This window comes from Scomber japonicus, chromosome 7 (genome assembly GCF_027409825.1).
Source record: "Scomber japonicus isolate fScoJap1 chromosome 7, fScoJap1.pri, whole genome shotgun sequence".
In the NCBI taxonomy this organism is placed as follows: domain Eukaryota; kingdom Metazoa; phylum Chordata; class Actinopteri; order Scombriformes; family Scombridae; genus Scomber; species Scomber japonicus.
In genome coordinates this window covers 11,503,851-11,516,802 of record NC_070584.1, presented here as the reverse complement: position 1 = coordinate 11,516,802, position 12,952 = coordinate 11,503,851, and the positions used below count along the sequence as shown (strand labels likewise).

The 12,952-nt window shown below is 39.4% G+C and overlaps 1 protein-coding gene across 1 annotated transcript; it reads left to right on the top strand.

Moving 5' to 3' along the window:
- Positions 1–1,944: 1,944 nt before the first annotated feature.
- On the top strand, positions 1,945–12,926 carry LOC128361268 (anti-sigma-I factor RsgI2). The gene is made up of 5 exons (XM_053321652.1): positions 1,945–2,172; positions 6,450–6,665; positions 7,993–8,535; positions 9,682–9,833; positions 10,966–12,926. The coding sequence occupies exons 1-5, from the start codon at positions 2,100–2,102 to the stop codon at positions 11,008–11,010; spliced, it is 1,029 nt and encodes a 342-aa protein (XP_053177627.1). The 5' UTR covers positions 1,945–2,099; the 3' UTR covers positions 11,011–12,926.
- Positions 12,927–12,952: the final 26 nt, after the last annotated feature.

Below are 12,952 nucleotides of genomic sequence, written 5' to 3'. Positions count from 1 at the left end.
TCCTACAAATTAAATGCATGTGGATTAGGGTTACACAAATATATGTTTATATATGTACATTGAAGACTACCAAATATGAAGCTTTTTAAAAAATGTAAAAGAGAAAACTTATCGTTGATATATTGCCTATAACCCCCACAAATAGCCCCACAAACGTGCAGAAATAGAACAAACAATATATTCCCATGTGTAGCCTGTATCCTCCTTACAGAAAGAACATATAGCCTATATACTGAAAAATATAATGCAATATGAAAAAAATACATGTAGGTTTAAAATGGGATATAATAGTACATGCCTATGTTAATTCTCAGGGATTACAATTTGGATATATATTGGCCTTTGTATTTAAAATAAATAATTTTACTTTTTTTATATGAGTGCATGTAGGCCTGTATATTTTGTGCATATATCATAGCATGTGTATGATTTTGAAGACAGGATAGTGCTAATGTTAGCAAAAAGGAGTCAACACACCATGTGTTCAAAATCAAGATATCCTGTAATCCTGGTGGCATACTGGCTGAAATGGTAAAACAAGACAGGAGCATTTTCTATAAGCTGTTCTCGAATGATTCAGCCATATTATGAATGTAGAGTGTACCTCTTATATTCAATGTAATTGCTGACCGGCTACATTGTTCATGTCTTGATGGACATTTTCAGGAGTCAATAATCAGCTGTGGAGCAACAGCGCCTCCCTGTGGGTCACTGAAAACATCACAACACAATAAAACGCCTTGCGTAAAGCGTCAGCCATGAAAAAAAGTGAGGATGATATACAGTAGTTCAACTGTGAAGATCAAGCCAAAGAAAAGGTCCATTTTTAAAATGGTCAATAAAACCCTCAGCATGGCAGACTCAGACTCTCTTCTTTCAGTGTATGCTATAGTGTGCAGAAAGACCACAAATGATTTATGTGACAACTCGACCAGTTTAAGGTATAAATGGCAGGGATGTGTGAGGTTTACAGAGCTGTGATAGAGCCTGTTTTCACATTGTCTTTCACAGCATGGAAACTGCTGAACTGATGAGAGGAAAGAAGATTAATAAGGTAATGAACGTGGCATAGAAAATAATCACTCAAGATTTGCCAGGCATTTGTGATATTTATTAAACCCGCACAAAAATAATAAGTCTGAAAATAGTGAGAGACCCCCCCTCATCTTTATTTACTCTTAGTTAGACTATTACATATGCTTTTTAAAACATTTTTAATATGTTTATGCTGATGTCTATTTTTATTGTTGATGTGTGTTTTTATTGTATTGTTTTGTCTACCCCGGCCACATACAAAGACAAATTCCAACCAGTGTTTCATTGGTAAGCACACATGGTTTTATTAATAAATTACTTACTTTTTAAAATGTTTTTTTTTTTTTACATATTATACAGTCTGATGCAAACATAGGCTATAACATGATGATACGCAAACCTTATGGAAAAAGAACTGCAGTCATTTAATTCAAAGGGTCTGCTCATGTAATACATTTAAAACATTTAATTTAATTAACATAACACATTACAAATCCCCACCGTTCTTCAGTTATTGTCACATGCTTACTTACTGAGTGAATGAATGCTTACATCATTAACTCACTGTCACTGCAGAGACACTAACAAGAACAAGAAGTGGGCAGAATAACTCCAACAAGAGCTGATTCTTCTTGTGAAGTTGTGTTATTTTGATGTAACTGCATGCCCTTATGTGCTCTGTGTGTGTGGGTGATCGTCTTTGTACTGGATACGCGCGTCATGTCATGGCACAGAGTCAAGACCCGCTGCCTATTTTGAACAGGGAACACGTGGCACTGCTCGAGAGAGAGAGAGAGAGAGAGAGAGAGAGAGAGAGAGAGGGAGAGAGAGAGAGAGAGAGAGAGAGACTCAGGGCGCACACACTCCTCCTTCAGTCCCTCCAGCCACGCATACACTGGCAGAGCTGCTGCTGTCTGCTTTGGGTCGTACAGTACAGGAGCTGCTCAGGATTCTAAAACTACTCCATTAAAGTCTGGGGTCGGAGAGAACAAGACATACCCGCGAGGAGGAGAACAGACCTCATTTGTTTGGTGATTTTCTGACTGTGTGGGAAAAGGATAGAGATGATGGAGAATAAACTCTGGATTGCTCTTTGTGCGCTGTTGCTGTTTATTAATGTGGGATCAGCTGATCATGGTAAGCAGCATTTTGTTTTTGATTTCTTTGTTGTTTGCCAGTTGGATTAGATCACACCTATAATTTGTGGTTTTTAAAAAAAAGAAAAAAAGAATTGTCATAATGATTGGCTGTGGCAGTCGTGTTTCCATCATTTCAGAGGACATTGACTCACGGTAATTTCCTGGAACCTAACCTTAAACTTACACAAAGTCTTCATCCTCAAATGTAAATGATTTTTATTATGGGGATTTGCTTTTTGTTCCCAGTAAGGAGTCAAATCCCCACATTGGATTGTGTGAGCAGATTTATGTCCCCACATCATGAGTAATAACAGTACACATACTCTGTATCACCTGTGGTGACAAAGCTTAAGTGAGTTTACACTACAGCAGAAAGTCCCATTTTGTTTCATCTTATTACACCATACAAAGACAGCTGAGCCTGAACAGTCGAGTTCCTCTTGTATGTTTTCTTTCCAGCTTCCTGAAGATCAGAGTTAGAAGAACTCTCGCCCACCTCCAGCCAAACCATGCCTCAGTTCCGTACTCTCCTCATTTTATTTCAAATCACAGCTTTATTTAGACATTCCTTTCTAAACTCAAGCCTCTAGTGTTTGTTTGAACCGCCTCTCACTTTGTCTTTCACCTTGTTTCCTTCCCCCTCTTCTTCCTCTTTCTGCATGCATTAGGCTACACTAACATCCTGTATTTCACACAAACGTTACACACCATCCTCTTTCTCTGCTACCTGTTATAATACCTTTCTTTCCTCCTCCTCCTCCTCCTCCTCTTCTTCTTTCACCTCCACCTCCTCCTATCTTCGCTCTCTTTTTTCCATCAGCACCTCTCACATAAAAGGGAAATGAGACTATTGACATTTGAAAAGATTTTATTGGGCAGAACTGTCCCATCAGCTCCCCAAGCTGAAATTCAAATGAATAGAAAACAGCACATCTCCACTGGAGGACATTTATTGGCTGTAAATGAGCCGGGAAGTACATTGTGATAAATGACACCTCTAACTATGTGCAGCAGCACACTGTCATTTCACTGGCTTCATACTAATTGGCTCTCCTTCGAAGTACAGTACATAGACTTAATGGTCAGGCTTTAGAGCAGTGCCATGGTAACAGATTCAGTTTGTTGACTCTATGAGCATTTAACATACAGTCCAGGGGGCAAAATCTAAATCTAGGATGCTTGTCAGTTAGATTTTTAAAAAAAAACCCAATTTATATTCAAATTATAAAAAATATATAATTATCTTGTTTCTATTGTCAAACGCTTGTAGCTCCAAGGAAAAGCAGGGGTGGCAGTTAATTAACTTTTTCCTTATCTATTCAAGTCTTCTGTTTTTGGCAGGAAAAATGAATCACTCTGAGCCTCTCTCAGCAACGGAAAACTTAAAAATATCAAATCTATCTCTGCTCTTGTTATACTGTCCAATCAAAAGCTTTATTTTGTTTCACATTTATTCATTTGGCAGATTTTCATTTTGTCCAAAGCAACGTACAAATAAGGAGTAGCTCAGCTGGCCATCACATTATCTAACTGCATATGTAACCCACACAAAATGAATTTAAGTAATGTGAAATCTAGACAATTATTAAGCATCATAGTAACCTAATTGCATTGACAGATTATATCATCAATTAATCTTATTTTATTGACTCATCATTTGTCTATACGTCAGAAAATAAAAATAATAAATTCAGAGAGTCAAAGATATCTGTAAATCTCTTATCTAAATCCCACAATTAATCATTACTATAATAAATGACAAATGAAAGCATGAAATCATCACATTTGAGAAATTGAGAAATCAGCTAATCTTTTTGAAAGTTAACAACATTACTAAAATAGTTGCTGATACATTTTCTATCCATCAACTAATCGATCAAGTGCTGCAGCTCTAATAATATATATTAATAATAATAATAATGATTATGACAGATTAATACACCCCAAGTGTAAGAAGGAGCACTTCTTCATTCCAACTGCAGTCAGACTGTACAATGCTGCCCTATAGTTGTACTTTAGGGTCTTTTTTTTTAGTTTTTAATTTTATTGTTGTATACATTTGTTTTTGTTTGTTTCTTCTATATCACTATTTTTTGAGCTGCTGTAGCAATGAATTTTCCCCACTGTGGGGATCAATACATTTATCTTATCTTATCTTATAGCAAAACCATATATAGGTCTGGAAAAGAAGATGACAGAGCAGAGATGTGACATGCAGTTTAACGTCATGTACCAGTTGGCAGCAAACACCTGAAACTTAGTGCAGTTTCAAAGGCTGCAGACAACATGCTCAGAGCTGTTTGAGAGCTGTTTCAACCCCCCCCCCCCCCCTCCACCCCCCTCCACCAACGTGGGAAAATGGAAAATGGGTTCGGATGTACCCATGCTCACTAACTCATTCACTCAAAAATCACCACAATTGTCAGATCTTGGTCTCTTCTTTTTAGATGTCAGTATACATGCAGGAGTTATCAAGAGCTTGAATTAATGGTGCCAATGAGAACACATTAAATGTCTGCTGTAGTACCGCTGAATCCTTGAAAAACAGGTTCTGTGAGGTCAAAATCTCTACCTCTAGTTTTACTGATCTATCTTAGATGTTTACTTTCCTCTGTATTGTAATCTTATATTCCATAAAGTCACAATATCTTTATTTGTTGATTTACAATAAGAAAAAAAATGACCACAATCACATGCAGAGAGAACTGTGGTTATAGGTGTTTACAGCCGCAGTTAATGGTTTGCACACACACGATATTACAGGCACGACAAGCATTGAGCATAGCTGCAGCAGACATCTGCTCGTAGAAAAATGGTTGGCTGTTCCTCTCAACGGTAGGGTCAAGAAGTGAGCAAGAGCTATTTCCCCAGGTACATGCTGCACTGGCCTGAAAAATTGTGAGTAAGACCCTGTAATATCTGGAGAGAGGAGTGTGTGCAGTACTGGAAACAGTGGCTCTCTGTGTGAATCCACTCTGCACACACAGACACACACACAGACACACAGAAAGACACACATATACAAAAACAGACTCCAGCATTTGACCTAAGCAGCTCTAATAGAACCCAAGTGAGGGAACAAGGCCAGTATTATATAGCCAAGCACCTCTGTCTATTTATGTGTGTCTGTTTTCGTATCATTTACAGTTCAAATACGTCTCTCTCTCTCTCTCTCTCTCTCTCTCTCTCTCTCTCTCTCTCTCTCTCTCTCTGTCTCTCTTTCTATCACTGTGTGCACTGATGAACTGTGTGAGTGATTATGGAGGTAATGAAAGGCATCATGGCAGTGTGTTACTGAACAGTAATTACATTACATTACATTAGTGCTCTGGTCTTCATCAAAGGGAAGTACTGTAGGTAGAAACAGAAATGAAGACTTATACAATAGTACTAAAGACATCCTGACCAGAGGAAAGAGAGAGAGAGAACGAGAGAGATTGAAGATCCTCATTAAAATGGTATCACTTCAAAGACCAGATATATTTCTTGCACTACGTCTCATGTGGGCTGTAGTAGATGTCATGTAAAGTAAGTCAGTCAGTTCTTTTCCATTTAATGTTGTACTCTAAAATTATGTTTTACAGAAAAGCGTAGTATTTCATTGTAATTCCCAGTATCCATTAAAATGTTCCCAACCTGGTGAGGTCGTGCAAGATAAAAGTGAGGGGATGTGAGGTAATTACAAGATTGGAAACAAGGGGGGGGGGGGCACACTTTTGCTACATAAATTATGTTTTCTACTGACCCATCACCTCCAAGTTTGACCTCATATTGGCCTTCAAGGATTGTGGGTAGATAATCCTTCATGTTTAAGGGTGCATTTAGCTCTCAGTATGCTAAAAACATCTGGATTAAGAAGACTAATATGACATGTGATCTACTTTCCTAACAACAATTATAAAACTACACTAAATCCCTAAGCTCTCAAGTGAAGCTGCTCACTGATCGATATGACAAGACTGTGGTTGTACTGAGCATGCACTTAATCAGTAGCGCTGCTTTGCTTGAAAAAATGTATATACACGGTCAGATACATTTTAGATACATAATATGTGTGTATACATTTTCCAATTTCAATAACTGTTTGGATGACACACTGTGTGGCTGTGTTGACTGATGTGCATCTAATTCATTCTGATGGGTTTGGAGTGTGTACACTGACTGTTTCCCTGTGTTTAGTTAGAAAAATGAGAGAAGAAGTTGTTAATGACTCTGGGGACATCACCAGGAATTGACCATAATTAACCAAATTTGGCTCTGTCTTCTCCTCATCAGAAGATGCCCATGCTGCCGCCCCCACCTCAATGAGACCTATCGGTGCTGATGCCACACCCAGTCCCCCAGTTACAAACCCTCTTCCAGGTTCCAGCGTCAACCAGACCACTCATGCTTCTGCTACTACATCTGCACTAAACGGCTCTGACACAAACCCAACCTCTAATGGCAACGCAACTACAAATGGAGAAACTCAGTCGATAACATCCCACAATGGTACTTATTCCTACTCATGTGTTTATAGCAATTAAGAGAACATAATGGCAGAATGACAGCAGGCTGAATGAGCCACTTCTAGTCAGCGTTGTGGAGTCATTTTTGGAAAACAAAAAAGGTGATATGATGCTAGGCTTGTTTTCGTGTGTCTGAGGTTTTCCAGCGGGGAACTTTTGTCACACTTCAGAAGAATTTAATGGGAAACCCAGCAGGCGGCTCAGTATGTCGGAGCTATATTTAGCAAAGTCTTTATCTCTGTTCCCTGTGTCCAGAAGTGGGGCACAGAGTCAGTAGACTCATTGTGTCAGGCGTAAAGTGAGGATAGTCATGTCACAAACACAACATAGGCAGACAGAAACCTCAGCCTAAAAAACCAGGACAGGAAACAGAAACGGAAAAACACTTCAGAGTTGCTGTAAGACAGAAGCAGAAGATTTGCAATCTGTTGAGAGAACAACTGTGAACGATACTCTGAGAAAAGTGAGCTCCGACAACATTCTGATGCTGTTGACGACAAGAGAGAAGTGATTAAATGCAGTGTGACTTTTCACAAGGGGGTGAGAAAGGTAGAAGTGAAATACTCCCCTCAGACACAAACTCTCACTCTCACGCATACTGATGCTGGCTCACACATTACACTCATAAATATATTCACAGACTAGCGCATATTTTTAGGCACTTGATGTTTAAAGTAGACAAGAGAGTGGGTATCTCAGTGGTATCTAGCCATGCACGTACATATGTGGTTTTATGTTAAGATATATTTGTGTCTAAGTTTCCTGTTGCTCCGAAAGACTTACATTTAACCAGACCACGAATTGATAAACATGCTAGCTGCTCAGACAGGCTGTACTTAGTCACAGCTGATGATGGCATTGAAGTCAATCCATCTAAAAGTTGTTGACATATTTCCATCTGTACAAAAATGGTGAACTGATCGACAGAAAGACCAACATTGCCATTCCTAGAGCCATGCCATTAGGATGGCTAAAAATAAACAGGAACATCTGTTTCTAGAAAAAATGTCCATGTTACTGATAATCCACAGAACACAGACTACTGTTTTCAAAGGGACTATTTCTTTGATAGAAGAAGTTCCAGTGAATTTAAGAAGGTAAAGAGACAGAGTTTATAAAAAATGAAAACAAATGAAACCAAAACTATCTGTATGGCTATATATTACTCAAGAAGTAAATATGTTGGTTTGCAATTTTAGTGAACTGACCCTTTAATGCTTCATATTCTCATGTACATTCTTATGCACATTCATCAGAGCCCAGTAGAATCACAGCATTTCGATACTAATACTTTCTTTTTTTGTCCATAGATACCAACACGGGTTCTGTCCCGGACAACAAGAACCTGACAAATACTTCAACATTACAGCCTCCAGTTCCCCAGTTTGAGGACCACACTTCCACCTCTCACGTTGCCCCTAACTCCACTACTGCCAGCCCCACACATGCAACTCACACTGCCCCTGCAGCCGCATCCACCAAAACACCACCCTTGAACAATTCTACACCCTTACTTCCTGACACCATTACAGCATCAAGTCAGCCCACTCACCCCCAAACGCACTCACCCATTTCTTCCCCAGCACCCAAGCTGCCAAGTACCACATCACCCAAAACCAAACCTGTACCTGCCAATACAACTGCCAGCACCCAGTCCACTTTAACATCAAGCACCAGCCCCTCCCAAAAGACCCCCAATACTCAGCCACCGACAACCAAAGCACCACAACCAAACACCACAAAGTCCAACAGTGAAGTCCACAGCAAGACTACCATCAGTCCGCCAATCAGCACCTCTACCCAGGCCAAAGCCCACGATGACAACCCATCCCAGCTCAATGTTGGGGGCAACAGTAAGTGCATAATATCTTCTGTGTTGGTGTATAAGTTTGTTGTGGACTATTCACTGGATATTAACAGAGACGAAGTGAATCAGCTTAACAACAAAAGCGACGCTGTTCTTTGTTTTTCGAGCACAAGACAGCTCTTGCTTTTGCACACACAGATACAAACACATACCACGCATTTCCCCATCTACATCTTCTACAAGTACTGTCACCACCAACCTCTCTACAATCATGGCTCTGTTTGGGAACAGGGACAGAGGCAGTCATGGGACTAAGGCCTCGAGCCTCATTCTCTGTTTTTCCTTCATTCCTCCGCCTCTCTCCCTCTCTGTCTGTCTGCTAAATGACAGTATATGTTTCTGTATCTATTCTGTGCATAAACAGTACATTTTATTATTTCCAAACTGAAAGATCTTTTTTCCAGGATGTCATTACAAAAAAACTGATAAACTCTTCTCAGTTACCAGCCTGCTTTGAATATAGTTCAAATACAAAATCCTCTCACTCTGTGTGGTTTTATTAGGCCACAGTTGGCATGTGGCCTCTTTCCATTAGCTTAAGAAAGAGGGAGCAGTCACTGCTCTGTGGTTGTTGTTACTTTTGACTAGTGGATATAAAAAAACAGCTAAGTTTACAAAAACAGTCTTCCATAGCAACATCCATATACAGAAATAAACTGAAAAAAAAAAATTAAAAATGCAGACTGAAACTCCTCCTGCACAGAAATATACAAACACAGAGGGACGTCAACATACAAAGGTCAAGAGTTATGACGTCTGCAGTGATTAAACAGCACTCTTAAAGTAAACTGAAACATTCTTACAATATAAACAGCTTACTCACGATAATAAGATAATAAATCTTACACAGATGCTATATAAAAAAAAAAAATCACTTGTTCAACTGTGAGCTCAAGCACGGTTAACATCACCACCCTGTGTTTGACATTTCTGTCTTGAACTACATGATGAACACTCGAGCTTCTGCAGCGTCTATATTTAGTTCTAGTCACAGCTTTAAACAACCATTTAAAAAACTGTCATCTCGCTGTTTGAATCATGTTAAGTCAGAGTTAAATCCACGTTAAACCATGCATTTGTTTACTTGTGGTACAGCTTAGTAGAAATATGTCCCCCTGTGTTTTTGTTCCAGCGGCCCACGAGTCTCCCACATTAGACCCCCTCCTGGCTGGCCTGGTGTCAGCCTTCATCATCACTGCTGTCATCATCACTTTACTGCTCTTCCTCAAACTGCGACGGAGAGACAACAGACCAGAGTTCCGCAGGCTGCAGGACCTACCTATGGTGAGCTATCTATCTATCTATCTATCTATCTATCTATCTATCTATCTATCTATCTATCTATCTATCTATCTATCTATCTATCTATCTATCTATCTATCTATCTATCTATCTATCTATCTATCTATCTATCTATCAGCGCCTACAGTGCAGTTGCAGTGCTGGTATTTAGCCTGTCAGACATCATTAAGCACAAAGGTGAAGTACACTGTTATAACCTCAGCAGAACTCATTTGACATGACTGCAGATTTCCAAACTAGTGAGCCAGCCTTTATAAAGTATTTATAAATTGTAACTGCAACAATGGTTTAATCAATGGTTAATAAATAATTTACTGATAAAACCAGTTTTTGGTTCCAGCAGGATCCCACAACAAAACATATTTATAAACAACTTATTAACATGTAAAATTGTAATGGATTGTCATGCAAATCATTTATTAAAATCTAGTTATATGAGGACAAAGATTGTTGCTATGCATTTTTTTTTTTTTTAAAAAGAAAGGTGTCCTAAGAGGTATCAGATAAGAAACCGCAACACCAACTCTGAAGGCAGGTCTGAACAACAGTTTTCTTTTCTTTTGGGGACACAGTTATTGACAGAGAATGAGGGCTGAAGTTCAGGCTTGTGCTCCTGGGCCCAGAGACACTTCAGTCTGGATTGGACTGGCTCCATATACAGCAAAGTGGGTTCATTTAAGGAAGAGGCCCAAAATACATTTTTGCCAAGTTATGATACACATTTCTGAAAGAAAAAAAATTCCACCCACCTACATGGGCTTTGGGTTAGAGGGAGAAGCACTTCCATGCTAGCTTCTGGGAGTGCAAATCCTGGTCTTTTTTTCTCTCTGGCTGCTCCAGCCAGGTGCCCCACCTCCTGGCTTGAAACAGTGTTGGTTCCTCACAGATAATTAGTCCATTGCACATTCCCAGGGTAAATAGATAAATAAAGCATGAATGCATGATTTAATCAACCGTTCATAAAGTCATTATTTACAACTTATAAACCCTTTATAAAGTAAGACTTATTAGAGCGTGGTACCACAAAATTGATGGTATTAAGTGAGTGTGATGGGTAGATTTTGTAACATATACTGTACATGAACTCTTACACTACTCAATTTTTCCTGTGCAGGACGATATGATGGAGGACACACCCTTGTCCATGTACAGCTACTGATGGAGGCATGGCTGAACCTTTGATGCCCAAATACTCTCCTTTAATCCAGGCTCATGCCACAATGGTCGGACCTGGTCTCTCCTCCTTAATCTGTCCCAAACAGAGAGAATCTTGGGTAGGTGTAAGCAAATTTCTGGATTGCTTTAATTTATCCAGGAAGAGACATGATGGAGTCTGTAATGGACAATGAAGACATCACCCACGTCAGGGTCCCTTTGGCAAATGGCTATTTTGGTGTCTGTAATTACAGAACAGTGCCTCTGTTCATTGTTCTTAATATTGTTCCCATCTTTAGGGGTTTGGGGTTGTATTATATATTTTGATTTCCCTAGAGTTGAAAAGGGTAGATGTAAAGCAGGAGGCAACATCATCAGTTGTATCCATCACCAGGATGGTTCACACATGGGCACAGATTCAGCCTGTCCTGCTAGACTCTTACCTGAGTGCGCTAATTTCCCTTTATCAGTTAATGTTGTAAAGTCTGGCAGCAAAGACCTCTTGTTGTATGACGGAGAGGCCAGAAAAGCAAAACGAACTTAACAAATGGCCTGTTTATAGTGTTAATGAGGTTGCACTTTAGTTTTTCAAAAAATGGAAAAAAAAAATTTTGTATGCGAAAATCTGAGTTTTGTGTTTGTACATAAGTGCAGACGTAGCTGTGTGTGCGTTTGTAGGTGTATGTGCAGGTGTGTGAGTCTGTTAAGGTGCATGTATGGCTTTTTTTGGAGGCATGGCAGGGGTTATTTAAGAGTTTGTTGTTTTTTTTCTATGTTGAAGGTTGTGCTGTCCTTAGGGTTGAGTTTGACATGTGCAGTGTGATTTTTTTTTTCTTTCCTGGGGTCTTCAGTCCAGGAGAGAGTGCCTTAAACATTTTGATTCCTATCAACTAAGTCAACCGGTCGTTCCCAGTACTGTGTGTGACTTTGAGCGCACACTGAGTACAAGGTAGCTGCTCTGACTTGCCTGCATTTGAAGACTAGCCTTGAGCGTGTTCACCATGAGGCACTCATTCATACCATGACAGTTGCAGACTGAAATTGGCCAGTGGCCTTTCCACACAATGTTAGCATTGTCCTGTGCATTGTAAATACTACTGATGATTGCACCACACAAAGACAACATTATGAAACTCTTCATCTTAGCTGCTGCTTCAGCGTTCACCACACTCGAACATTATTGGAAATGTCACATGGACTGAACCGACAGCACCTTGTTCTCAGCAGGCAATTTTACAGATATTCCATTGATTATACTGCGTATCAGCCTCGCTGTATATTTGCTTTGCAAGTGTGGAGAAAATGCGAGCATATATGAGCGTATGTGAGACGCATACAGGACAACAGAACAACCCAAATCAATACACGTTTCTCTTTATTTGGAACGGAGCCCATGTAGCGACGCATCAAGGTGACAGCTGATTTAATAAATCACCTGGATTAATAAATAAAGCTTATGAATTGGAGCTAATATTTGTGTTTGATATTTCATCCTCATGCCATGAACAGATGAGTGACTTATGAAAGGAAAATCCAGTGTGGTATGTTGAATATGAACCTTCAGAAGTCACTGTAATGCTATTAGAGATGAACACCATTCTTGCAAAAGATTTTGTTGTTTTGATGATGGTCAAAGTCAATGGTATTCAATTGAGATGTAGTGACTGTGAAGGCCATATTATACTATTTATATCATTTTTGTACTCATAAAAGCTTTTAGTGAACCCTTGTCTCTCACTCATCTGTACATCCAGTTGTAATCTAAAATATACACCTGAGACACTGATGTGATGATCTGTGATGTCCTGGATTTGTCCCTTTCTTTAAGTGTCAAAAGTGTCCTGAAGCGTATTAAGGCTTTGTTGCCAGATGTGGATTATGAACCATTGGTGTTTTATGATTAAAGCTATTTTGAAATCAGTCTCATTTGCATTTCCTGATTCCTG